The sequence below is a fragment of the Balaenoptera acutorostrata genome, chromosome 7, assembly GCF_949987535.1.
Source record: "Balaenoptera acutorostrata chromosome 7, mBalAcu1.1, whole genome shotgun sequence".
NCBI classification, from domain to species: domain Eukaryota; kingdom Metazoa; phylum Chordata; class Mammalia; order Artiodactyla; family Balaenopteridae; genus Balaenoptera; species Balaenoptera acutorostrata.
In genome coordinates this window covers 13,049,895-13,074,346 of record NC_080070.1, presented here as the reverse complement: position 1 = coordinate 13,074,346, position 24,452 = coordinate 13,049,895, and the positions used below count along the sequence as shown (strand labels likewise).

The following is a 24,452-nucleotide window of genomic DNA, read 5'->3' as shown; positions in this document are numbered from 1 at the left end:
GGGCAAATATTGGGGCCGATGGACAATTTGAGCCTGGTTATAAGTGAGATTCTTGTTCAGAAAACTATCAGTTTGTATAATGTATGTCAAGTAGCCTCAGCGTGATATATGTTCCCCAAGCCCCCAGCTGATCACAAAACCAGTTGTTCTTAAATTCGTTCCCTTTTCTTGCTTGATGCCTGACTAGATAGCAATTCAACTAGGTGGGAGAAGGAAAGAGCTGGAGATAACTCCACGTGTGGTTAAGAGGTAGCGGTGATGTGCTCATGCCAATGTGTTTGATTTGTCTACGTGCATCAGGGGGGCCGAGTGAAATGGAGGAAGCAAAAAGTGGAGATGGAACTTCCTGGAGACAAAATTGGACTTCACCTTCGAGGGGGCTACATCTTCCCCACACAGCAGCCAGCCACAACCACTGTGGCCAGGTATAGCATGGCTGGGAGTTTCCTTTGAGGGGGAGGCTGACAAACCTAGTTGTTTCTGTTCCCGTCTGTTGCCCATGTAGAAGATGCTGAAGCATTACGTGGAATGTGGGGAGGAAGGGCACGTGTGTGTGTGTGCATGTGAGTGTGTGTGTGTGTGTGTGTGTGTGTGTGTGTGTGTGTGTGTGGTCATCAAACTCTGTTCCCTGGATTTCCGTGGGCCTCTTCTGGGGAAGCTGTGATTTAGAGCTGCATCCAAATGGATTTTGAAAGACCTTAATCCTGTCCTTCCTTAACCCCCCCGACTTTCCCCTCGAAACATACTGACTGCTAGGGTGGTGAACCTTCCTAGTTTTCCTAGGAATATGTCAGTTTTAGCCCTGAAAGTCTCATGTTTTGGGAAACATGTCAATTCCAGGCAAACGGGTCTGTTGATCACTCCACCTGCCTTGATCAGACCATCATTCTACCATGCTATGCACTCGACTCTTCATTCTCATTTCTAGGGAGTGGGGTCCACTTTCCACTCCCCTATAATCTCAGTTTCCTGTTTCTTTCTTCCCACTGAGCCATTTCTTTCTTGTGATGCAAAACGGGGTTCAAAAATTACTTCCTGTGCACTTCAAATCTCCTTCATGTCACTCATTTCTCCTTGATGATTCTTTGATGCTCAAATTATAGACTCCATCTGTACTAAAGAGGCACACATTCACATCTGTGTCTCTAAATGTATTAGCTTATTTGCTTTTAATAGATGGAGTTTTTTGGAGGTTAGAAATCTTTTTCTTTTGAAAAAGATTCCTTACTGCCATAATTTTTCAAATTTAAACTTTTGTGATACTGATGGAAAATACTTATATATCCAAATACCACCTGGTTTCTTTTTCTCTAACTATTCAACTTCATGCTGTTCTGCACACTGATACCAAAATTGTCTTTCCAAAGTGAAGATCTCAATTTGTTGCTTCCCAGGTTAAAGTCTAAATTCTATCATTAGTAGGTCGTTCAAGGCCAGTCATAATCTGGTTTCAAGTTAACCTGTGTCTCCTGACACACCTTACTACACACCTGTAGGACAGCCATGCCAAAGATCTTGTTATTCTCCAAACATACTCGTCTGTTTCCCTGCATGTGGCCTTCAGCACCTATTACCCTTTTCAGCATTCTATGCCTGATACATTCTTAATCATCTCCCAAATTACACTCTGATTTCATCTACCAGAAATCTTCCCCAACAATTCCAGCAGAGGGTGTGCTGCCACTTCCAACTTTCTGGTCATTTTTTAATACTTTTTTTCCTTTAATATTGTTAAGTATTTCAGTCATAGTTATTCTATACTTTGTAACTGAAAATTCTATTATCTAAAATCCTTAGTGGAATCTAAATCTATTGTTAGTTGTTTTTGCCAACTTTCTTTCATGTTGGCTTGTTACCTCGTGTATTTAGTAATTTTTTGGTTTTTCAAATGTGGTGATCTCAAGGATCCAAATAGGTCTCATTCCCCCAGAGATGATCAGCCTGCTCTTTGGTTGCAAGCCAGGACTGCTGTCAACTTGGGTTTCACATTAGCACCCTTCAAGGATCATGTGTTTAATTTATCTAAGGCCAAGTAGTATTTCAATGGGTGAGTCCTTAAGAGTATGCAGTGTCCTCCAGAATATCTAGGCCACCATACCGCTCGAAGTGTCACTATGGACTCCTATAAGGATTTTAACTTTTGTGCCACTCTTTACTTTCTGTTTTGACTACTTGGTGAATATGTTTAATCTTTCTTACAATATTTAAGGTCATCAATGTAGTTCTGGTCTATTTGTTTTTGTATCTCTTAGACTTCCTAGCAATGAAAGCTACTCAGTACATGCGTGTTAAGTGAAAGCAGGTGATTTTGTTGACATTGGAACCTGGCTTGCACAGGGCACAGTGGAAGGCTGACCTATGAAAGAATATAATAGGGGGTGTGAGGGATGCAACAGGAGTAGGAAATCAGGAGGCGATCTAGAGGAAGGGCGAAATAAGGAGAGATTTAAATGCAGTTGCTCCTTCTTTCTCCCTCTTTCTCTATGTGCATCTATTTCAGCATCTTTTGAGTAGTGTTTTCTGTTTTATATTCTGAGTTATCAAGCAGATAATTAGAATGTTTTCTTTTTCTCTCTTGAAATGAACTAATAATAAATAATCAAATTAGGAAAATTGCCAATATATAGATGAACCTTATTGTATTTTCTTGCTTTCTGAGTCAACATGGTTCTTAGGCAGGGAACAAATATATCCCCCTGACTGCAGTTAATACTTCTCCTGCATGTATCAGCTGTAAAATGATTAGGCTGAACCAATTACTGTCTCGGATTTCTTTCTCTTCTAATAGTCTGTACTCAAAATAATAATAGCATCAGCAGGTTTTATTGCAGCTATTGCAGTGATTCTGGTGATTAAATTCTTGCCTCCTTCATAGATGTTTATTGCTAATGTTTGGAGTGGTGCTCTCGCCTGTGACATTACCCATTCTAGAAAGTGATGCCCCTGTTGATTTTGCCTTTGTGCCTGAAGAAAAGCAGAGCCGTCTGCTGCCAGTAACCTGTCCCATTTGAAATCTGATAGAATCCTTCACAGCTCATTTAGCAAAATTCTTTGAGTCCCAAGTCTTTGCCTCTCACATAAATCTTGTTTCTCACAGTCGAAGGAACCCTCTTGGTCTTATCATTGCCCTGGATGACAACAAAGAAGCAAAAGGCGAACTTTTCTGGGATGATGGGGAAACGAAAGGTGAGCACAATATTGCCGTTTCCAAACCTGCATCTTCGAGTTACTCCTGATGGTCATTCAGCGGTGGGAGAAATCTCACCAGGCCCAGGAACATTAATCACTCGAGAGAAGAATTTTGATTTCGGTTGTGCTGTTCAGGAGTAGTGGTAGTTGGACCACAGGTGGAAGGAAAACACATCTCTACCTCTTAGAATTCTCCCACTGGCCAGCTGCATATATAGGCTCTCATTTTATTATCGAAGGGCACCTGAAAGAAATGTTTTCTAGACTGTTTCTGCCATTCAGTGCACACGTCCTCCCTCCAAATACTTATGAACAAACGTGGATGATGTGTAAAACCTACCTGTGCTAGTCAGGCAGTGAGAAGACACCTTTCTAGTGCACCCGAATCTAGCTATGCTTCTTAATCTGTCTCCAATACATAAACGATTCTTGTGGCTCAAGCTTAGGAAATAGCTTCACTTGAGGCTTATGCCTCGGAAGCACTTGGAAGGGAACCTTTTCAAGGTTAAGGTAGGAAGGAAAAGGGAAAACAGTGTCTTGGCCTTGGAAACTCTCTCTCTAATCTTGTCATTCTCAACATGTAGCTTCAAGGAGTGCCAGGATGAAATCTGTCCTTTTGTAGTGGGCAGACCAGAGTATGACTTGTTTTAATCTCACTTTCAGATACTGCGGCCAATAAAGTTTACCTCTTTTGCGAGTTCTCCGTCACCCAAGTGAGTAGTATATTTTTATGAATCTTAAGTGTGGGCTTCTGTCTGACCATTAGCTCATATGTGTTTGTGTATGTGTGTAATTATATTTGTAGCTTCATTTATGACAATAGGTGACCACATTTCAGTTTATGACTTAACACCTAATAATTGAATCATTCATGTTAGTAAAAAGAGGCAGTGATGTGGATAAGTCAAGGCAGTCTTTTTAAATGAAGTTTTAAAAACTTTCTCTCTCTGTATGTATGTTTCTCTCTCTCTCCTTTCCCCACCCCCCTCAGGGGAAAAATAAGTTCGTGCTTGAGCACACATTCGTGGAGGCAGCTAAGAGCCATTCGGAGCGGTTTTGAGTACCCGGCCTAGGATGAAGAATCGGAGGGATTTGAGAATCTGTGTATTTAAGGCACATCTTTGTACTTAACTGTTTTGCAGAACCGCTTGGATGTGAAGATTTTGCAATCAACCTACACAGACCCCAATAGTTTAGCATTTAAAGAGATTAAAATCCTTGGGACCCAGGAACCTACCAGTGTTACAGTGAAACACAATGGTGTCGAAATTCAAGTTTCTCCTAATGTCACTTATGATTCTAACCTCCAGGTAAAAGCCCATTTTGTTGAGATCGTTCGTAAAGAATTCTTCATCGCTTATGATGTTCCTTCTTGCCAAGGTTGCGTGGGTTTCTGAAGGACCAGAGCACACTCTGAAGACTGGGGTGGGGAGTCAGAGGGTTAGGACAGAAAAAAAATAAAGAGTGGGCCAGAGCTGGGATTAACAAAGGAGCTGCTGAGACATGGGAGGAGGTAAACTGGTCCTTTATCTTTATTCCCTTATCTGTCCCTCAGTCTTCTGTCCTCTCTGACTGGAACAGAAGAAGAGCGAAGTCAGGAGTGTCGGGAACAGGATTAGAGGAAAACTGGGTCTGAAAGCTGCCGATTGATTGATACTAGAAGGGTTGAGGTGGGAGGTGGGATTCCCATTAATTAAAATTTCGAGGTGCTTTTTTTTTTTTTTTTTTTTTACTGTATTGGGCTATATAGATTCTCACTCCAACACATACATTTTTAGGAAATATTTTAAGTCAAAGAATTGGATAAGCTTAGCTAATGGCTACTCACTTGGTTAGGTGATAATAATAAAATAATTTTTCCTCACTTTTACTGAGGCCTGAAGTTCTTGGATAGGCTGTAATCAGCTCCTCTGAAATCTTAGTGTTATGAGGAATCCTTTCCCCCAACGCTCCTTGCTACAGGTGCTCCAAACGATCTGGGTTTGGGAGCTGCTGGGTCAGCGTGGTTTGTGAGGGGCTGTCCAAATTTGGAGAAAATAAGTAAATTTAATCTTCTACTATAATGATATATTGGTTGCATTTGACATTTTGTCCTCACAGCATACATTGAGGATGCATACATTATAAAGTTAGAAATAAAGTATTATATGGCTAGTTGTGTGTACAGCAAAGTGCAAGCCATTTGAAAGATGCACATATAAAAATAAACTAATTAAATGTTTGATAAATATATTAATAAATATACAACCAAAGGAACTCTTTTATTGTTTGAATTTAGGTGGTGGAGAAACACATGAAACTATTGGGAAGGGGACAGTCAACCCAACCCTACCTCTAGGAAATGTTAATGTATATTCTGTCCAATTTCATGTTCAAAGCTTAACGGAGTCATTGAGCAAACCTTTGGAGACATCAGGGCTAGAGCTGGACCTTGAAAGATGGTACATCTGGTAGAGATTTGTTCAGCTGCAAGTGACAGGAAACTCAGCAAAATGGTAGTTTAAACAAATTGGGATTTTTTTCCCTTATGGGATTGGAAGTTTAGGAAGTGGTCAGTGGCTGGCATTGGTTCAGTGGCTCAAGGTTGTCAGGGTTGAGGTCTTTTCTTCTCTTGTGATTGGAAATGGTGGCTTAATTCCAGTCACTCTAGCCTTGTTAGAGAACAAGTAAAAATAAACAAAGAAGAAGAAGCTGGAAGAAAAAGGGAAAGGTGAAGGTGAAGGGAAGGGAGGGGCAGGCCCTTAAATCAAGAAAGAAATAACTTGGCCAGTGGACTTGCACTTAGCCACAGTGCAAGGATACACAGTGCAAGAGGATACATTTGCTTGATACTTTCCCATTCTTACAGGTGGCCCTTATCACAGAAATTGATCTTGTCCTGGGAGGAATATACACAGTGGAGTGGGATGTGAAGATAAGGGATGCAGAAAAAATAGACTGTTATCCTGATGAGAACGGTGCTTCTGCAGAAAACTGTACTGCCCGGGGCTGTGTCTGGGAGGTAACCATAGTGACGGTGTTAATGTACATTAAAATCCTCTACTCTTTTTTGTTTAAATTGAAGTATAGTTTATTTACAATGTTGTGTTAATTTCTGCTATACAGAAAAGCGATTCAGTTATACATATATACAATCTTTTTTATATTCTTTTCCATTATGGATTATCACAGGATATTGAATATAGTTCCCTGTGCTATAGAGTAGGACCTTGTTGTTTATCCATCTTCTATATAACAGCTTGCATCTGCTAGCCCCAAACTCCCAATCCATCCCTCCCCCACCCCCCTCCCCCTTGGCAACCACAAGTCTGTTCTTTATGTCTGTGACTCTGTTTCTGTTTTGTAGATAGGTTCATTTGTGTCATAGTTTAGATTCCACATATAAGTGATATCATATGGTATTTGTCTTTCTCTGTCTGACTTCACTCAGTACGATAATCCCTGGGTGCATCGATGTTGCTGCAAATGGCATTATTTCAGTCTTTTTTATGGCTGTGTAGTATTCCATTGTATATATGTACCACATCTTTATCCATTCATCTGTTGATGGACATTTAGGCTGTTTCTATGTCCTGGCTATTGTGAATAGTGCAGCTATGAACATAGGGGTGCATGTATCTTTTTGAATTGTAGTTTTGTCTGGGTATATGCCCAGGAGTGGGATTGCTGGATCATATGTCAGCTCTATTTTTAGTTTTTTGAGGAACCTCCATACTGTTTTCCACAGTGGCCGCACCAATTTACATTCCCACCAACAGTGTAGGAGGGTTCCCTTTTCTTCATACCCTCTCCAGCATTTGTTATTTGTAGACTTTTTAATGATGGCCATTCCTGTGAGGCCATTCCTCACAGTGTGAGGTGGTACCTCATTGTAATTTTTTAAAATCCTCTACACTTAATCTACAATTTCACAAGCATAACACCAGTGCCTATATCACTACTTAAAATCCATAGAAAGGACAGACTTCCAAAGTAACCTGAGTTTTTATCTGGATATGAAGAATAGGTAGGGATGGGAGTGGGACTTTTTTTTACAAATATTTTACATGGAGACCAGGAATGAAAACTTACGTCACTACCAAAGAGTATATAAAAAAATGACTGGTTTTATCTTTATCTCCTTGCAAATTGCCTTTTCTAGCCCCTTTATATTTGATCATCTTAGAACTCACGCTGAGTTGGATTTGGCTTCACTTTTCAGGTATCCGGTTCTCCTGGAGTCCCTTTTTGCTATTTTGTCAATGATCTGTACTCTGTCAGCGACGTTCAGTATGACTTACACGGGGCCACAGCTGTCCTCTCCTTAAAGTCTGCTCCGTATGCCTACTCTTTGCCCTCCGTACCCGTGAACTCCCTCCGTCTGAATGTGACCTACCATAAGGATAACATGCTGCAGTTTAAGGTATGTGTTTACAGTATACGTGTCAAGTACTTACTTGGCACGTTTCACTTCCATTATTATTTGCTAGTCAAGGTTACAGAACCCTGAAATCAGTCTGCTCTTCTAAGTTAGCCATGCTACAATATGCTAGATCATTATCCTAAGAGTAATTGGAGACCATTGATGGAACAGTGACACCTGTTCTAAATTGCCCTTTGAAACGATTACTGTGTCTACTGTAAGGAAAGTGGTTAGGAGGACAAGAGTGAAAAAGGGGAGACAAGTTAGGAGGCTACCAGTTAGGAAATCCAGATGAGGGACTGAGCTTAAACCAGGTACAGAAAGGAGATGGAGAAGTGGACATCTTCGAAAGAATGAGAAGTAGCATTATGGGATCTGGTGATTAATTACAAGTAGTCTATGAGGGAGAGAGAAGCATCAAGACGATTACCATGTTTCTAGCTTGTGTCTCTATATGGATGGTGGTGACATTAACTGTGATGGGAAAACTGAAAAGGTTTGAGCTTAGGCAAAATAAAATGATGAGTTCAGTTCTGAACACTGAATTTGGGGTACATGAAATACCTACAAGAGTGTACTGATCTCTTTCTCTCCCATGATTTAATTACACCTCAGGACAAGCGATGGGCTGTTTTTGATATCTTTTTCACTATTGAATTGTAAGTTTCTCAAGGACAGGAATTTGTCCCTTCATCTCTGTGCTCCTGAAATGTAACACAAAGCTTAGGAGATAGTAAGTTCTCAAAAGTTTATTGAGAGAGTAGATGAAAGACTCAGGCCAGTGTGGCATTGCTTGAAATGTTCTTGACAATCTGATATCAACCTGGACGATGAGCTCTTTCACATCTTCTAATGTCGGGATGATACTATTTTATCTTGCTATCCTCACTCTAACACTGGCATGTGGTAGGCGCCTAATGGGTTTGAAATAAATTAACTTGATCAAGTTTCCAGGTTTAATTCTTTCCTATTCTACCTCCTGATTATATAGTAGCCTCTCAAAATATTTGCCTCTTTCTTTTAATTCTCTGTGCCTTTGCATTTATGTCTCTGCCAGGAAGCACTTGATTTTCATTCTGTGCTTGTTTAATGACTGAAAAGCTTTTTAAGACTCAGCCTTTTCCCTCATGAAACTGTCTCAGTCTTCCAGAAACATTGTTAGGCATTTCCTTTCCTATAACCTCACAATACTTCTGTATAGCTCTACATTAACACGTATCACTCAGGTAGTGTGGGCACCTCTCTTTCACTTTCCATTAGTATGTGGACTTCTTAAAAGCAATAACTGTGTCTTACTCAGTTTAGTAATCCTTGTGTGTAGTACAGTATCAGGTAAGAATATAGTAGGTACTCAGTGAATCAATTTAGACCCCATTTTTAACAAGGACATCTATGATTATTTTAATCAAGTAGAGTTCACGTGTTTTGGGGGGGATTTTTTTTTTTCAGTTCAGAAATGTTTTCAGGTATTCACATACACTCACACACCCACACACCACACACAAAGTAGTAAAGAATATATTCATAAATTCCAGACTGATTTCCCAAGGTAGAACCAATATCAAAGGAATGTGTTTCTGTAATACAGGCTTTAAAAATGAGATATGACGGACTCAGATCAAGGTGGTAAATGTGACATTGTTCTTTGATTTGTTAATTAAATTTCCAGTATCATGAGCTTAAAGAAGACAAATGTAGCGTTCAGACTCTTTGTCAAAGACATCAAGTTTCTTCTAAGAGTATAGGTTTCAAGACAACTATACTTGCCTAAAATCTATTTCCTCTGGTCCTAGATTTATGATCCCAACAACAACCGGTATGAAGTTCCAGTCCCTCTCAACATACCCAGGGTTCCATCCAGCACCTCTGAGAGTCGACTCTATGATGTCCTCATTAAGAAGAATCCTTTTGGGATTGAAATTCGCCGGAAGAGTACAGGCACTGTAATGTAAATGGCTCTTAGTCTGACTTGGAATTGATGATTACCTGTATCATTGCCAGGTCCATTGTCCTTGGAGATATACTGCTCATAGCAACACACTGTCCATTTCCAGATTCATGAACAAGTGATTTCCTTCTGTTCTTATGAGAAATCTTTAGTGCCCTGGGAATAATTCCTGAGGCAGCTGCAGGTACCTAGGGATTCATTCACCAAATGTTTATGAGGTGCCTTCTCCATAGTACGTGGTTATAGAAGATGAGCTCTCTCTTTTTATGACAGAAAATGCTAAGGAAATAACAAAAATAATTTAAGTTAAAATATGTAGAGGTTTAGATAGTGACAACCGCTATGCAGGAAAAAGAACAGGGTAATTGATAATTATGGGGAGGTTACTGCTTTTGATACTGTGGTCAGAGGCGGTCTCTCCAAGGAGGTGACATTTGAAGTAGGACCTGGATGAGCAGATGCAGCCTCCCCCATGGAGATGGGGGAGGAGTGAGAGCACTACAAGCAAATTGCGTAGTCAGTGCACAGACCAAGAAACAGGAGCAAACTTGCCTTATTAAGGAGAAAAAAGTCCAATGTGGTGGCAGTAGTATCGTAAGTAAGGAGGTGAGTGGGGGGAGATGAGGCTGGGGTCCAGGTGGCTTGAGATCAGGAATGGCCTTGAAGACGTCACAAGATGTTTCAATGAGAATCACTGAAGAATTGCAAACAGGGCTTGACATGATGTGAGATGCTTAAAAAATAATCATTCTGGATGCTGTGTAGAAAATGGACTATAGTGGGGCAAGGGTGGAAAATAGGCCTGCTGTGAAGTGGTGGCAGCTGAGATGGTGAGACAGATTGGATTTGGCATTCTGGAGGGACCACTAGAAGGAGGTAGTGATAGAGGAAAACAGAAGAAAGAACTGGCTCCTGGGCTTGGATAGCAAGGGAGTCTATGATTATTTTAATCGTATAGACTTTATGTTTTGTGTGGGAGGTCAACAGGGGGTTCTGGGTGGGAGGAGGAAATCAAGAGTTCAATTTCCCTGAGAAGTCAGTTGCTTGAAGCTATTAGAACAGCCCGTTTCTTTTGCACACATACCGTTTTGTGTTGCAGTTGGGACTCTCAGCTCCTTGGCTTCACCTTCAACGACATGTTCATCCGCATCTCCACGCGCCTCCCCTCCCAGTACCTCTATGGCTTTGGGGAAACTGAGCACACAGCCTTTCGAAGAGACTTGAACTGGAACACGTGGGGAATGTTTTCCCGAGACCAGCCCCCGGGGGTAAGGGCAGAGCATTTGGGATCTGTGTCTTTGCCTCTGTCCACCCACACTGTGTATGCTTCATGTTTCATCTTTCATCTTTCCAGCACTCAACTTGGATGGTCACATTCTGCTTTTAGGCAAGTGGGCCAATTCTTGGGTTTCTTTGTTTCTTATGTGTTTATTTCACAGAGAAGACTAGACACACCTTACCAATCAATTTGTTGAGTTTCGTTCTCAATCTCTGTCTTTTTTCACCCTTTGTCTTCTAACCTCCTGCCACTTCTCCCCATGACTCTCCCAGTACAAGAAGAATTCCTATGGTGTCCACCCATACTACATGGCACTGGAGGAGGATGGCAATGCCCATGGGGTGCTCCTGCTAAACAGCAACGCCATGGGTAAGATGATGCTCTCATCTCCCCTTATTTTTGTGAATCAGTCATCCTTGAGGAACTTTAGAATGTGTTTGATCATGTTGCCCCTGAAGTCAAAATTATTATCTTGTGGAGAGTGCTTTTTATTTTTTTTCTTCATTCTCTTTAGCCTTTCTGTTTATTTCAGTTCAGTAGCGTGTAGTAATAAGAATTAACTCTTATTTGGCATAAACAACGTAAGAAGGGGTAGCAAAACCAAGCAAGTCCCAAGTATCCTGGAGGTCAGCCAGTGGGAGCCACTAATATAATTTGAATTAGTGATGAAGCCGTGGGTCAGAGCACTCGCTCTGGGGGTACAAGGGTGTAAAGAAAAGTTGCGTGGTATATTGGAAAGGGGGTGGAAAATCAGGAAGTGGGGTTAAAAAGCATGCTTGTGAAAACTGGTGAAATCTGAATATGCCCTCTATCTGAGCTAATAGTATTGTATCAACATCAGTTTCCTGGTTTTGACAATGTACAATGGTTATGTAAGAAGTTGTCATTGGGGGAAGCTGGGTGAATTGTCCAAGAGAACTCTTAGTGCTACTTTTGCAACTTCTTGTAAGTTTTAAACTCTTCTGAAATAAAAATGATAATAACAATTTTTAAAGAGCAGAAGGACAAAACATATAATAAGGTAATAAGTGCATGAAAGGGAAGAAAATCCAGGTGCAGATTACCCTGCAGACCTTCACTTAACTTTTTAAATTCTGTGTAGGTATAGTACAAAATACCTTCTCTCAGTACGCTACAATAAGGAGGCATAGGAAGAGGGAGAATGTATGAATTTCAGGGGTAATTTCTCACTTGAAGGTTTCCATATTGATTGGTATTTTCCTACATTTCCAGATGTGACATTCCAGCCCTTGCCTGCCTTGACATACCGTACCACAGGAGGAATTCTGGACTTCTATGTCTTCTTGGGGCCAACTCCAGAGCTTGTCACTCAGCAGTACACTGAGGTAGGAGGGAATTCAACTGGTTACCAAGTATTTATACAGCACATTCTGTAGTTCTTAGATGATAACTAGAATTTTTGGTCTTTCTGGGAGACAGGTAGGCTATAGAATAAGGAACAATAACTACATCCTGACAACCGTTATATTCGTAGCCTCTCAGGGCATTGCAGAATAGCAGAAGTATCAATAGTAGTGGTGCCACTGGTGGTAGTTGGCAGTGACAATGGTAATAGTGGCGATGGTGGTGATGGTGGTGGTGGTGATGATGGTGGTGATGATGGTGGTGGCAGTGAGGGTGGTGATTGTGGTGGTGAGGGTTGTTGTGGTGATGATGGCGATGGTAGTAATGGTGGTGGTGATGATGGTGATGGTAGTAATGGTGGTGGTGGCAGTGAGGATGGTGGCAGTGACAGTGGTAATAGTGGCAATGGTGGTGATGGTGGTGGTGGTGATGATGGCGGTGATGGTGGTGGCAGTGAGAGTGGTGGCAGTGAGGGTGGTGATTGGGGTGGTGAGGGTTGTGGTAGTGGTTGTGGTCATAGTGGTCCCAACAGTTGCTTTGGCAGCAGCAACAAACACAGACATAAAACTTACTATATGTCACTGATATATTACTTGTTGCATGTCAGAGCACTTTACATACGTTAACTCATTCAGTCTTCACAAAAACACTATGAAACAAATACATTATTATCCTCAATTTACAAGTGAAGAAACAGATATAGAAGAGGTTATTTCACTTTTGCCCAGAGTCACGTAGCCAGCAGAGACTGGATCCCGTATGGTTACCCAGGCATTTTGGTATTTTGCTTCTGAATTTCGTGTTCTTAACCAGTAAGCTGGTCTGCCACTAGGAATCAGAGTAAAATCAGGTTTTCCAAAACTCCTAGGGAGAGAGGTCAAGTCCGGCAGGAAGCTTTCTCCAAGTTATCTCAGTGGCTCTGCATCCTCTTAGTTTCTCTCTGTATTTGAATTTGTTGATTATCTGACTGGGGACACTGGAAAAATATTCTTATTACTTTGTGTACAACTTTAACCCAGATTCTTCTTTTTAAGGACTAAATTTTCTGTTTATTTTCTAGTTGATTGGTCGGCCAGTGATGGTTCCTTACTGGTCCTTGGGGTTTCAGCTGTGTCGCTATGGATACAAGAACGACGCTGAGATTGGTAGCTTGTATGATGAGATGGTGGCTGTCCAGATCCCCTATGTGCGTTGTCAGTCTGCGGGGTACTGGCTCTGGGGCCGCATGGCCAACCCTTGTCTCTGTATCTGGATTAGATTGTCTGATTTTTATCAGGTTCTATAAAATTACAAAGTACTTTCTCATACAGTATCACACTCAGCCTCACCCCTGCCCAGTAGTAATATAAGGGGGGTGGGTGTCATTGTCCCCAACTTGAAGAGTCACAGTGATTTGCCAAAGGAGGAGGGCATTGCGTCAGCCTGAGGGCTCTTTCTGCTAGATCATGCTTCCGTTTCTTTCACATGACTTCACAACATCTAGTCAAAAACATTCTTGCTACCGTAAAAATGTTGCCCAGAGAGTAGCTTTGCTTAATTAAAAGAAATTGACCCAAATTCAGTCAGACCACTGTGTGTGTAGATATAACCTCAGTTCCAACGCTTTGCTGGCACTGCAGCCCAGTGTTCCCACAGCTTTGAGCTAATTCCTGGTTGAATGTAGGGATCTTGGGACTGGTTTCCAGAGGAAATAATTATGGAAACAAACTCCGCCTTCACTTGAAGATGAGAGAGGTCCACTAATCAGAGAATTGGTCCCATAAACCATTTACATACTTAATTTTATTCTATTGATTTTTCTATTGTTTACGATTGTTCCTACTAACGGAAAGTATAACATGCAATATTTTATTCTTAATAAGAAAGCTGTGTCTGATAACCCCCAGGATTAGTTATTCCAAAGCAATTACAGGTGCTTTTGTTTGTTTTGTTTTAATGGGCTTACTATCCATGTTGTATTAGTACCGGGTAGTTTACATTATGTTATTTTTTCTGAGCCACTGATACCAGGGGCAGCCTCTGGGGATGGGGGTGGTAACCACAGTCGCTCCTTATACTGGCCCTTCACAAAGCACTTTCATCTGCTGCTTTCATTTATCTCCACAGCCTTGCCAGTTCGGCATTATCATCCTATTTTGTGCAAATTTAGTTTTTTTCTATTTTACGACTCAAAATTTGAAAATTAGGTGAATTTCCCAGAACCTAATACCTAACAAATCACAGAGGTGGGATTTGAAAGAATCAAAAAGATGCCGACTGAAATTCACCATTGGTTAGTGGAGCGTTGTTCTCACGTGGAGCCTGGGCTTTTGCAACGTTCCTTTGTCCTCCTCCAGGACGTGCAGTACGCGGACATCGACTACCTGGAGCGGCAGCTGGACTTCACCCTCAGCCCCAAGTTTGAGGGGCTTCCAGCTCTGATTGCTCGAATGAAGGCCGACGGGATGCGGGTCATCCTCATTCTGGTCAGTCCCCGTGTGAATGGGCGGAGTCTGTTTGGAAGAGTGAATGGGATTTGGTGGAGAAAGCTTTGTACTTGTGTTTTCTTCCATGCTATGAGTAGAGAAGTTGAGGTTCAATAAGAAAAGTGTATATCCCTGGATTCACAGAAGCTCTACAGCTCAGGTGGAAGCTGATGCCTCTGCTTTTGAAGAGTTCTCCATTTTTCTACCCTGGCTTTGGTTTTCTCAGCTGACCTGTGCTTTGATTTCAGGACCCAGCCATTTCTGGCAACGAGACAAAGCCCTATCCCCCTTTCACGCGGGGTGTGGAGGACGACGTCTTCATCAAAGATCCGAATGATGGAAGCATTGTCTGGGGAAAGGTATGCTCTGAGCAGTGATCCACTAATCCCCACACTGTTAGTGTGTTTGTACATTTTTTTTTTTTCTTTTCTGTTTGGACTCTGAGGTCAGAAGTTGTCATTTTCTCCATCAGTATTTGCCACCACTGTTAAGGAATTTTAAAGGAATGTATGTGCATTGTGAGATCCACTTTTCTTTAGATCAACCCTACAAGAAAATCAAATTATCACCTCTAGGGCATAGTTTATAGTTTCTTAGGAAATGCTATATAAGAGAAATTATCTAGTGCATTGCTTTTAAACATTTTTCTCTTCACAGGTCTGGCCTGATTTTCCTGATATTGTTATCAACAGTTCTCTAGACTGGGAAAGTCAAGTGGAGGTAAAGGGCCTGTATGGATGTTGGGTGAAATCAGGGTTGCCAGGAAGGTGCAGCCATACTTAGGATACTGGACATCCCCATGGCATGGGCATGGGCGCGAGATGAGGAAACTTACGTAGGGAACATGTCCTGTGTGTCTGTCTGTGTGCCAGTCACTTTACATGCAATATTTTGCCCCAGTTGGGAGGTAGATATTATTATACTTTGCATAACTAAGACTCAGAGAGCTTAAATTACTTGTGTCCATGGTTTTAGGTGACAGAGTGGTGATTTCCAATCCAAGGCTGTCAGATTGCAAACATCCATGAAATTTCCGCTGAATGATACCTCGAAGAAACAGTGCCTTTTGTCTGAATTAGTGTATTTATTGTTGTTTTCATTATTGTTGTATTTGCCTTGTGTATCTCTTTTGAACAGTCTCCCACCCCTGTCTTTAGTGATTGGGTAATTTTCTCTGTACCTCTTTTTTTTCATGGACAGGCTTTTCCATCTTCTCTCTTATAAATCCCCCCGTCTTTCCTTGGGTTTCCCAACTTTGATCTTATCTTCCAGTTTCCAGCCATATGTTGAAACTTGCACTCTCCTGGGAACAGGTTCTTACTTGTAATGGATCTCAGATGAGGATCCAAGGGAGAGAACCTAGCTTGCTGTGATCTCTGTTGCTTCTCACAGAAGATCACTTGAAGTTTCATGGTCCAGGCAGCCCACATGGACATAGGAATCCGCCAGAGAAGTTCAGGGTCATGGGCTCCTTGACTTTATTTATTTAGTTTTTAGTATTTTCCGCCAGCTTAACGGCGTATAATTGACAAATAAAATTGTATATATGTAAAGTGTACAATGTGATAATTTGATATATATCATGAAATGATTATGAGAATCAGGTTAAGTAGCGCATCCATCATTTCACATAGTTGCCATTTGTGTACTGTGTGGTGAGAATGTTTAAGATCTACTCTCTTAGCAACTTTTAAGTATACGATACAGTATTATTAACGACAATCACCATGTTGTACATTAGGCTCAGAAACGTATTCATCTTATAAATGAAGGCTTGCAACCTTTGACCAGCATCTCCTCATTTTCCCCACCCCCTGGCACCCGGTAATCACCACTCTACTCTCTGTTTCTATGAGTTCAACTTTTTTTTTTTTTTTTTCCAGATTCCACATGTAAGTGAGATTATACAGAATTTGTCTTTCTCTGTCTGGCTTATTTCACTTAGAATAATGCCTTCTAGGTTTATCCATGTTGTTGCAAATGGCAGGTTTTCCTTCTTTCTCATAGCTGAATAATATTCCATCGTATGTATAGACACCACACGTTCTTTATCCGTTCATCTGTGGACAGACACTTAGGTTACTTCAACATCTTGGCTATTGTGAATAAATGCTGCAATGAACATGGGAGTACAGATACCTCTTCAAGATGCTGATTTCGCTTCCTTCAGGATATATACCCAGAAGTAGAATTGCTGGATCATACAGTAGTTCTATTTTTAATTTTTTGAGGGAACGCCATACTATTGGGTTGGCCCAAAAGTTTGTTCTGGTTTTTCCGTAACATCTTATGGAAAAACGCTAACGAAGTTTTTTGCTAACCCAGTATTTTCTGTAGTGGCTGTACCAATTTATATTCCCCCCAGCAGTGCACAAGGGTTCCCTTTTCTTCACATCCTTGCCAACACTTGTTATCTCTCATCTTTTTCATAAAAGCTGTCCTAACAGATTATCATTGTGGTTTTGATTTGCATTTCCTTGATGATTAGTGATCCTGAGAACCTTTTCATGTACCTGTTGGCCTTTTGTATGCCTTCTTTGGAAATATGTCTGTTCAGGTCCTTTGTCCATTTTTAAATCAATATATTTGTGGGTTATTTTTTTGTTCGTTTGTTTTTGCTATTGAGTTGTATAAGCTCCTTATATACTTCTGATATTAACTCATCAGGTATTTGATTTACAAATATTTTCTCCCATTCTGTAAGTTGCCTTTTCATTTTATTGATTGTTTCCTTAACTGTGGAGAAGCTTTTTAGTTTGATGTAATCCCACTTGTTTATTTTTGCTTTTGTTGCTTGTGTTTTTGGTGTCAAATCCAAAAAAATCATTGCCAAGACCAATGTCAAGGAGCTTTTTCCTGTGTTTTCTTCTAGGAGTTTTATGGTTTCAGGTTTTACATTTAAGTCTTTAATTCATTTTGAATTAATTTTTGTGAGCAGTGTAAGATAGGAGTCCAGTTTCATTCTTTTGCATGTGGATATCCATGTTTTTCTTTTTTCTTAGATTCACCACCCCCCCACCTCCCGCCGCTTTCCCCCCTTGGTGTCCATACGTTTGTTCTCTACATATCCACGTTTTTCTAACACTGTTAACAGAAGACTATCCTTTCCCCATTTGTGTTCTTGGTACCCTTGTCAAAGATTAATTGACTGCACATGTGTGGGTTTATTTCTGGGCTTTCTGTTCTGTTCCACTGGTCTATGTGTCTGTTTTTATGGCAGTACCATGACTTTTAAATCAGTATGCTGGGGAGAGGGCCACTTCAGCAATCAAGAAGTTGGCTACCACTGTGTGAGCCCTGCAGTACATCGACTTTTAGAGGCAATACTGCCACCTTGAGGGCATTTGGAAATCTGTGGGACAGTTTTGATTATTGCAAGGGGAGCACCAAGTGACATTTTGTAGGCAGTGACCAGGGATGCCCAATTGCAGGGGATTTTCCACGAAGAATTCTCCTGCCCTAAATGCCACTTGTGCCCCTGATGAGAAATACTTCATTAGGGGGTCGCAGTGTTTGTTAGGTAGCACATAAGACATTCTCAATAGATAGAATGATTTTAACTATTTATATTAATAAGACCCACTTGATGAGATTAGTGGGCCTGAGGCTACTGGATCTGAAGCTTAGATGTTTAATACAGTAAGCCTGGCATGGGGCCTAGGAATTGCATTTTGGTAGCACACAATGGATTGTGATAAGTAATCCTGGGACCAGACATGCAAGTGGGTACATCATGAGTTGAGGACTAGGGAAAGTGAGGACAGAAGCAATGAGGCAAGAGTGGAATACAGACAGGAGTGAGGCAGAGCCAGTACCTTGGAGGACAGCAGAACATTTTTAATTTCATGGGTAAGGGTCAGAGCACCTTTTAGTGGGGCTAATAAATCAAAGTTAGTCAAGTTTCTCACTTGTATCTCATTTGGGATTCAGTTATCACTTGGACGCGGCTGGTATTGACTCTGTTTATTCCAATACTCCACTTCCCTCCTCTACCCCATGTTTCTAACCCTGCCTGAGCTGGAGTTCTCTGTTTCTGGTGAAAGGTTCTATTTTGTTGGGTCCATGTTTCTACGTCCATTTTCTAACAAAAAGGCAACCTTGGCATGCCTCCCTTTCACGAGATGCTCAGTGGTCTGGCTCACTACCTCGGAAGTTCTCCGTGAGCTGGATCCCTGCACACTGATCCATTTCTGGTTTTTTCTTTGTGTTCTTTTTGGCCTTTTTTCTAGACATTTGGGATTCCACTTGCCTTTTGCCTATCATGTATAGGTACTGGAGGTTCCCTAGACCAAGTCCTTTTTCTGTTGTTTCCTCCCCACCCACACTCTTGCCACCAGCATTATTTAGCTTTTTAACTCTTGAAATACACTGATGAACACAGAGGAACCAATTTAGTGAGACATACAAAGGACCATAAAGCTCCATAACAAGCATCATAGCTATATAGAAATTTAAGAATATTTGCTATTGCTAAGTGGCATGAATTTACAATTATGCTCTGAACATTTATCTTATGTCAGCTTCTAAGCTAAGCATGGTTGGGGAATACAAAAGTCAACAAGGGCCTTGATCTCAAAAGGGTTATAGTTCAGGAGTTATACCTTGGGTCCATTTTTCAGGTTAAAATAAAGACACAGTTTTTTATTATTTGAAGAAGATAAGAGAAAGGGGAGTTGAAACTTCCTCTTTAAGTCCTCCCAATTTAGTTGACACACAACTGCACTATTCAAGTGATTCTGAAACCATAGAAAACCCAGATACATATCAGTTAGATAGTCTTATATAATAAAATGCAGTCTTATCTCTCACCCTTTTTTCCTACTGGGAATGAGATAGGAGAGGATCAGCTGGATGTTTCTTTTCAACCTGTTGACAATGCATCTGCTGTCTGCCCCTTTCAAGCTGCAGTCTCCCTGGCTCATGCTTTGTCTTTGAGGAGTGCTTAGGAAATTGCAGGACAGAAGTTGAGGGGTGGGTATCTGACGGTGGAAAAAGTGAGTTCAGGGTGTTGATGGCTACCATTCATGTTGGTACAAAGAGGAAAACAGTCCATGGATGCTTTCCAAATGATAAGAAGGTGTCTCATTTGTGCTCATTTCTGTTCTTTGAGCTCATTGTATTTCAAGTAAGCCAAGAACATTACTTAAGCTCATAACTTTGGATTAACTATCACCACACAGTATAGGCTTTGCATGAGTTAAGCTTTCAGGAAATGCCTGTTTTCTGTCTAATATATTTGTTTGGGACAAATAAATTGTATTTACTTTTTACAGCAATACCGAGCTTATGTGGCCTTCCCAGACTTTTTCCGTAATTCAACCATCACATGGTGGAAAAGGGAGTTGAGAGAAATGTACACCAATCCACGGGATCCAGAGAAGAGCTTGAAGTTTGATGGCCTGTGGATTGTAAGTGTATGTGTTTGTGTCTGTGTGCATGGGAATAGGTGTGTTTCTATCTCTGTGTGCCTAAGCATATGTATTACTGACCTTTAATCAAAAGGTGTAATAGTCATCCAAGAAAGACCTTGGACATATCAGACTGCAGTTCCTCCAATCTGGAGTGGACCATTCTGATACTCCTCATACCTTGTACCTTGTCTGAAGTTCTTGCTGTAGAATTCCAAGCTGATTACCAGGAATTCCTTGGAACTGAGCCTGCCTCACACCCTGAGTGAGAATTTTTTTCAAATCCTCCAGCCAGTCATTCTGTAGGGCTTAATTGATCTTTTTCAGGCTGGATTTGATGAATCTCCCTGGGCTGGTATCTATGGAATTACTGGATGGTGAACAATTATGCTCTACTTCCTTGTCTCTGAGTTGACAGTATATAATTCTTTTTAAAAGTAAAGTATTCCTGTGTTTGACATTTCCAGGATATGAATGAACCGGCGAGCTTCGTGAGTGGGGCAGTCCCTCCAGGCTGCAAGGATGCCTATCTGAACCACCCTCCCTACATGCCATGTAAGGACCCTTGGCCCCCTCTACTGGCAGCGCCATGGCTGCAGGGAGTGAACTGCAAGAGTCCAGCAGCCAGACATTTATCCTGATGTTCAGGGACATCCTGACTGACACTCTGGTTTTGGGGGGACCAAAGACAAACACACTCCAAGAACTTTACCCAGTTGGGTGTGGGCAAGTTATTGGTCCCTTTGGGTAAGTTTCTCAAATTTTTTTCAAAAAACACTTAACTGTGGTGATGTCTCTAAAGGATCCCACAGCTAGGTGTCTTACTTCTTCAGGCTCATGTTAATCCCTCCACAGGAATTTATTGTGTCACCAGTGGGTGGAAAGTAATGGCCTTGCCTTATCATGGAGTCAGTGACTTTGGCGTTGTACTTGTGTTCATGTCTTGGCTCCGGAAATTATACTCTCTATGAGTTGTGTGACCTTTAGCAGATTACTTGCTATTTTCTGATCTCAGTTTTTTAAACTGTAAAAGGAGGATAATGATATCTTCTCCATAGAACTATGATAAGAAGTACATAAAATAACGTACATGTTAAAAGCCTAGGTTGGAGCCTGTCACGCAGTAAGTGTTTGACAACTGCGTTCTTCCCCATGCCCCTGCTTTCTCCTGGGGAACCCTCTGGGGCCCTGGATGTTGAAAACACCTGCGAGTGCCATTGTAGCTCAGAGCCGGGCATGTTTCCATGCCCCTGGGGAGGAGAGGCACCCATGCAGGGGTCAAGTTAGTCTTATGATCCAGAGTCCAATCCCATGAAGAGAGGTCAGGGATAAACAGGATCAGGCAGGGGTGGATTTCACATCACTAGATCTTTCTCCTCAGATTTGGAGTCCAGGGACAGGGGCCTGAGCAGCAAGACCCTGTGCATGGAGAGCCAGCAGCTCCTGCCTGATGGCTCCCCGGTGCGGCACTACGACGTGCACAGCCTGTACGGATGGGCTCAGACCAGACCCACATACGAGTGAGTCATCAACTACCTTCTCCAGTCGGGACAGCCTGCAGGGACAGCCAGGGACTGATGAAGCTACACTGCTCGTCCTTTCATTCCCTCTTCCAAGAGTTAAGAAGACTTTAATTATAGCTCTGTCGCAATTCTCGTTTATTAAATACTCATGAGCACGGAGCCAGACCCTGTGATCCTAGTTAGCAGGACAGATTTAAATAAGGCGTGGTCCTTATTTAAGTAAGAGACTAATAGTCCTAGTGGAGGAAATACACGTGGAGACATAAGTAAGTTTATCACGCAGCGTGGATGATGCTATAATAACTTTAGTTATTGTAAGGGAACACAGAGGACTGGATATCTCTTTCCTTTTTTTCAAAAGTGACTCATCTCTATTAGAATTTATTTTTTGTCATTCTTTTTGGGTAGCCAACTGGTGTTCTACTTAATTATCACTGTCCCATTTTGTGTGCCCATTCAGTGCTTAATAAGAAGTATCCTAAGGAAAGCCTTATAAAGGAATTCATCTTCTTCTTTCCCAAATATATAAACTAAGTATTGAGTAAATAGCAAAATTTAGTGATTACCTATTATTTTTAGGTGATCTGGTGAGTTTATTACATTGTGAAGTATTTTTTTTATATGAAACACTATAAAACACAATGTAAAGATACAACTTTTAATATTATCACCATCATATGGAGTCAGTCAGTGAGGAACCTCATGGCTCAGATTTCCATATTCCCTTCTGTGACACAGGAGATATTTTGTCACCATGCCCTAGGCTCAGGAGCTCTGGGAGGAGAAGGTTTGTGGCCTTTCCTCGCCTGCTGTGCCCTAAATCACCCCCTTGTTCCCCTCCGAGCAGAGCTGTGCAGGAGGTGACGGGGCAGCGAGGGATCGTCATCACTCGCTCCACTTTCCCCTCTTCTGGCCGCTGGGGAGGACACTGGCTGGGTGACAACACGGCCGCGTGGGACCAGCTGAAGAAATCTATCATTGGTGTGTGGGCTGCTGGGAGAGGAGAGGAGTTGGGGTCTTCGATCAAGGCTTCTCCAAGGAGGGAAGAGGAGGCAGGTCCTGAGTGCCTTGTCTGACACAGCTGTGGTTCTCGTTGCAGGCATGATGGAGTTTAGCCTCTTTGGCATATCCTTTGTAAGTGTCCTTTGGATTACTCCTAATCGCCAAGCAGATGGTGACATCTTTCAGCAATCATTAACGGGCCCATTTTATTCTACCCTGTTTCAGACAGGAGCAGATATTTGTGGATTCTTTCAAGATGCTGAATATGAAATGTGTGCTCGCTGGATGCAGCTGGGGGCCTTTTACCCCTTCTCGAGGAACCACAACAGCATTGGGGCCAGGGTAGGACATTTGAGCTCAGAGCTCAAAAGTTCTGTGTCACCAGGAACACAGACTCTCTTTTTGAACTACAAGTAATGTAGTCTGTATTCCCCAAGGACATCTTCAAAACCATTAAACCCTCATGTTTCTTTTTTTAAAATTTGATATACTTATATATTGTGAAATGATTATCACAGTAGGGTCAGTTAACACCTCCATCATGTCACATAATTACCATTTCTTTTTTGTTGTGAGAACGTTTAATATCTACGTTCTTAGCAACTTTCAAGTATATAATACAGTATTGTTAACTATGGACACCATGCTATACATTATATCACCAGAAATATTTAATTTATAACAAGAAGTTTTTACTCTTTGACCAACATCTCCCCATTTCTCTCACCTCCCAGCCCCTGATAACTACCATTCCAAGTCCTAAGAGGGAAGTTTATAGAAAAAGGAAAGATATCAAATAAGCAACCTAACTTTACACCTCAAGGAACTAGCAAAAGAAGAACAAACTAAGCCCAAAGTTAGCAGAAGAATGGAAATAACGAAGATCAGAGCAGAAATAAATAAAATAGAGACCAGAAAATAGAAAAGATCAATGAAATTAAGAGCTGGTTCTTTGAAAAGATAAACAAAATTGACAAACCTTTAGCTAGATTTCTTAAGACAAAAAGAGAGGAAGCTCAAATATAAATAAAATTGTAAATGAAAAAGGAGACATTATAACTGATACCACAGAAATATAAAAGATCATAAGAGACTACTATGAACAATTATATACTGACAACTTGGACAACCTGGTTGAAATGGGTAAATTTCTAGAAACATGAATCTACCAAGACTGAATCATGAAGAGATAGAAAATCTGAACAGACTAGTAATGAGTAAGGAGATCAGTAATCAAAAATCTCCCAACAAAGAAAAGCCCAGGACCAGATGGTTTCCTTGGTGAAGTCTATAAAACATTTAAAGAAGAATTAATGCCAATACTTCTCACGTCCAAAAAATTAAAGGTTTGGGAACACTGCCAAACTAATTTTACAAGACCAGCATTACCCTGATACTTAAGCAGATAAGGACACTACAAGAAAAGAAAAAGAGGCCAATATACTGCAAGAAAAGAAAAACAGGCCAATATCCCTGATGAATATAGTTCTAAAAAGTTTTAACAAAATATTAGTACAATGAATTTGACAGCACACTGAAAGAATGATGCATCATGATCAAGTGGGATTTAACCTTGGGATGCAAGGATGGTTCAATATATGCAAATCATGTGATATACCACATTAATAGAATAAAAGATAAAAATCATGATCATCTTAATAGGTGCAGGAAAAAAAAAGACTTGACAAATACAACATCTTTTCATGATTAAAAACTCTCAACAAATTGAGTATAGAAGGAATGTACCTCAACATAATAAAGGCCGTATATGACAAGCTCATGGCTAATATTATACTCAACAGTGAAAAGTTGAAAGCTTTTTCTCTAAGATCAGGACAAAGACAAGGGTTCCCACTCTCACTACTCCTAGT

The 24,452-nt window shown here is 41.1% G+C and overlaps 1 protein-coding gene across 4 annotated transcripts in view; it reads left to right on the top strand.

Annotated features, from left to right (window-relative positions):
• MGAM (maltase-glucoamylase) overlaps positions 1 to 24,452 on the top strand; it is a 145,270-nt gene that overhangs the window by 100,358 nt on the left and 20,460 nt on the right. For all 4 annotated transcript variants that reach the window (XM_057549689.1, XM_057549688.1, XM_057549687.1 and 1 more), the window contains 20 exons: positions 301 to 425; positions 3,098 to 3,186; positions 3,853 to 3,902; positions 4,332 to 4,499; positions 6,038 to 6,190; positions 7,391 to 7,591; positions 9,385 to 9,539; positions 10,639 to 10,807; positions 11,091 to 11,187; positions 12,052 to 12,164; positions 13,244 to 13,369; positions 14,520 to 14,648; positions 14,897 to 15,007; positions 15,306 to 15,368; positions 19,922 to 20,056; positions 20,524 to 20,611; positions 21,438 to 21,576; positions 22,427 to 22,560; positions 22,679 to 22,713; positions 22,807 to 22,923. In XM_057549689.1, the coding sequence (XP_057405672.1) occupies positions 301 to 425; positions 3,098 to 3,186; positions 3,853 to 3,902; positions 4,332 to 4,499; positions 6,038 to 6,190; positions 7,391 to 7,591; positions 9,385 to 9,539; positions 10,639 to 10,807; positions 11,091 to 11,187; positions 12,052 to 12,164; positions 13,244 to 13,369; positions 14,520 to 14,648; positions 14,897 to 15,007; positions 15,306 to 15,368; positions 19,922 to 20,056; positions 20,524 to 20,611; positions 21,438 to 21,576; positions 22,427 to 22,560; positions 22,679 to 22,713; positions 22,807 to 22,923 (2,397 nt within the window). The remainder of the gene's footprint in view (positions 1 to 300; positions 426 to 3,097; positions 3,187 to 3,852; positions 3,903 to 4,331; positions 4,500 to 6,037; positions 6,191 to 7,390; positions 7,592 to 9,384; positions 9,540 to 10,638; positions 10,808 to 11,090; positions 11,188 to 12,051; positions 12,165 to 13,243; positions 13,370 to 14,519; positions 14,649 to 14,896; positions 15,008 to 15,305; positions 15,369 to 19,921; positions 20,057 to 20,523; positions 20,612 to 21,437; positions 21,577 to 22,426; positions 22,561 to 22,678; positions 22,714 to 22,806; positions 22,924 to 24,452) is intronic.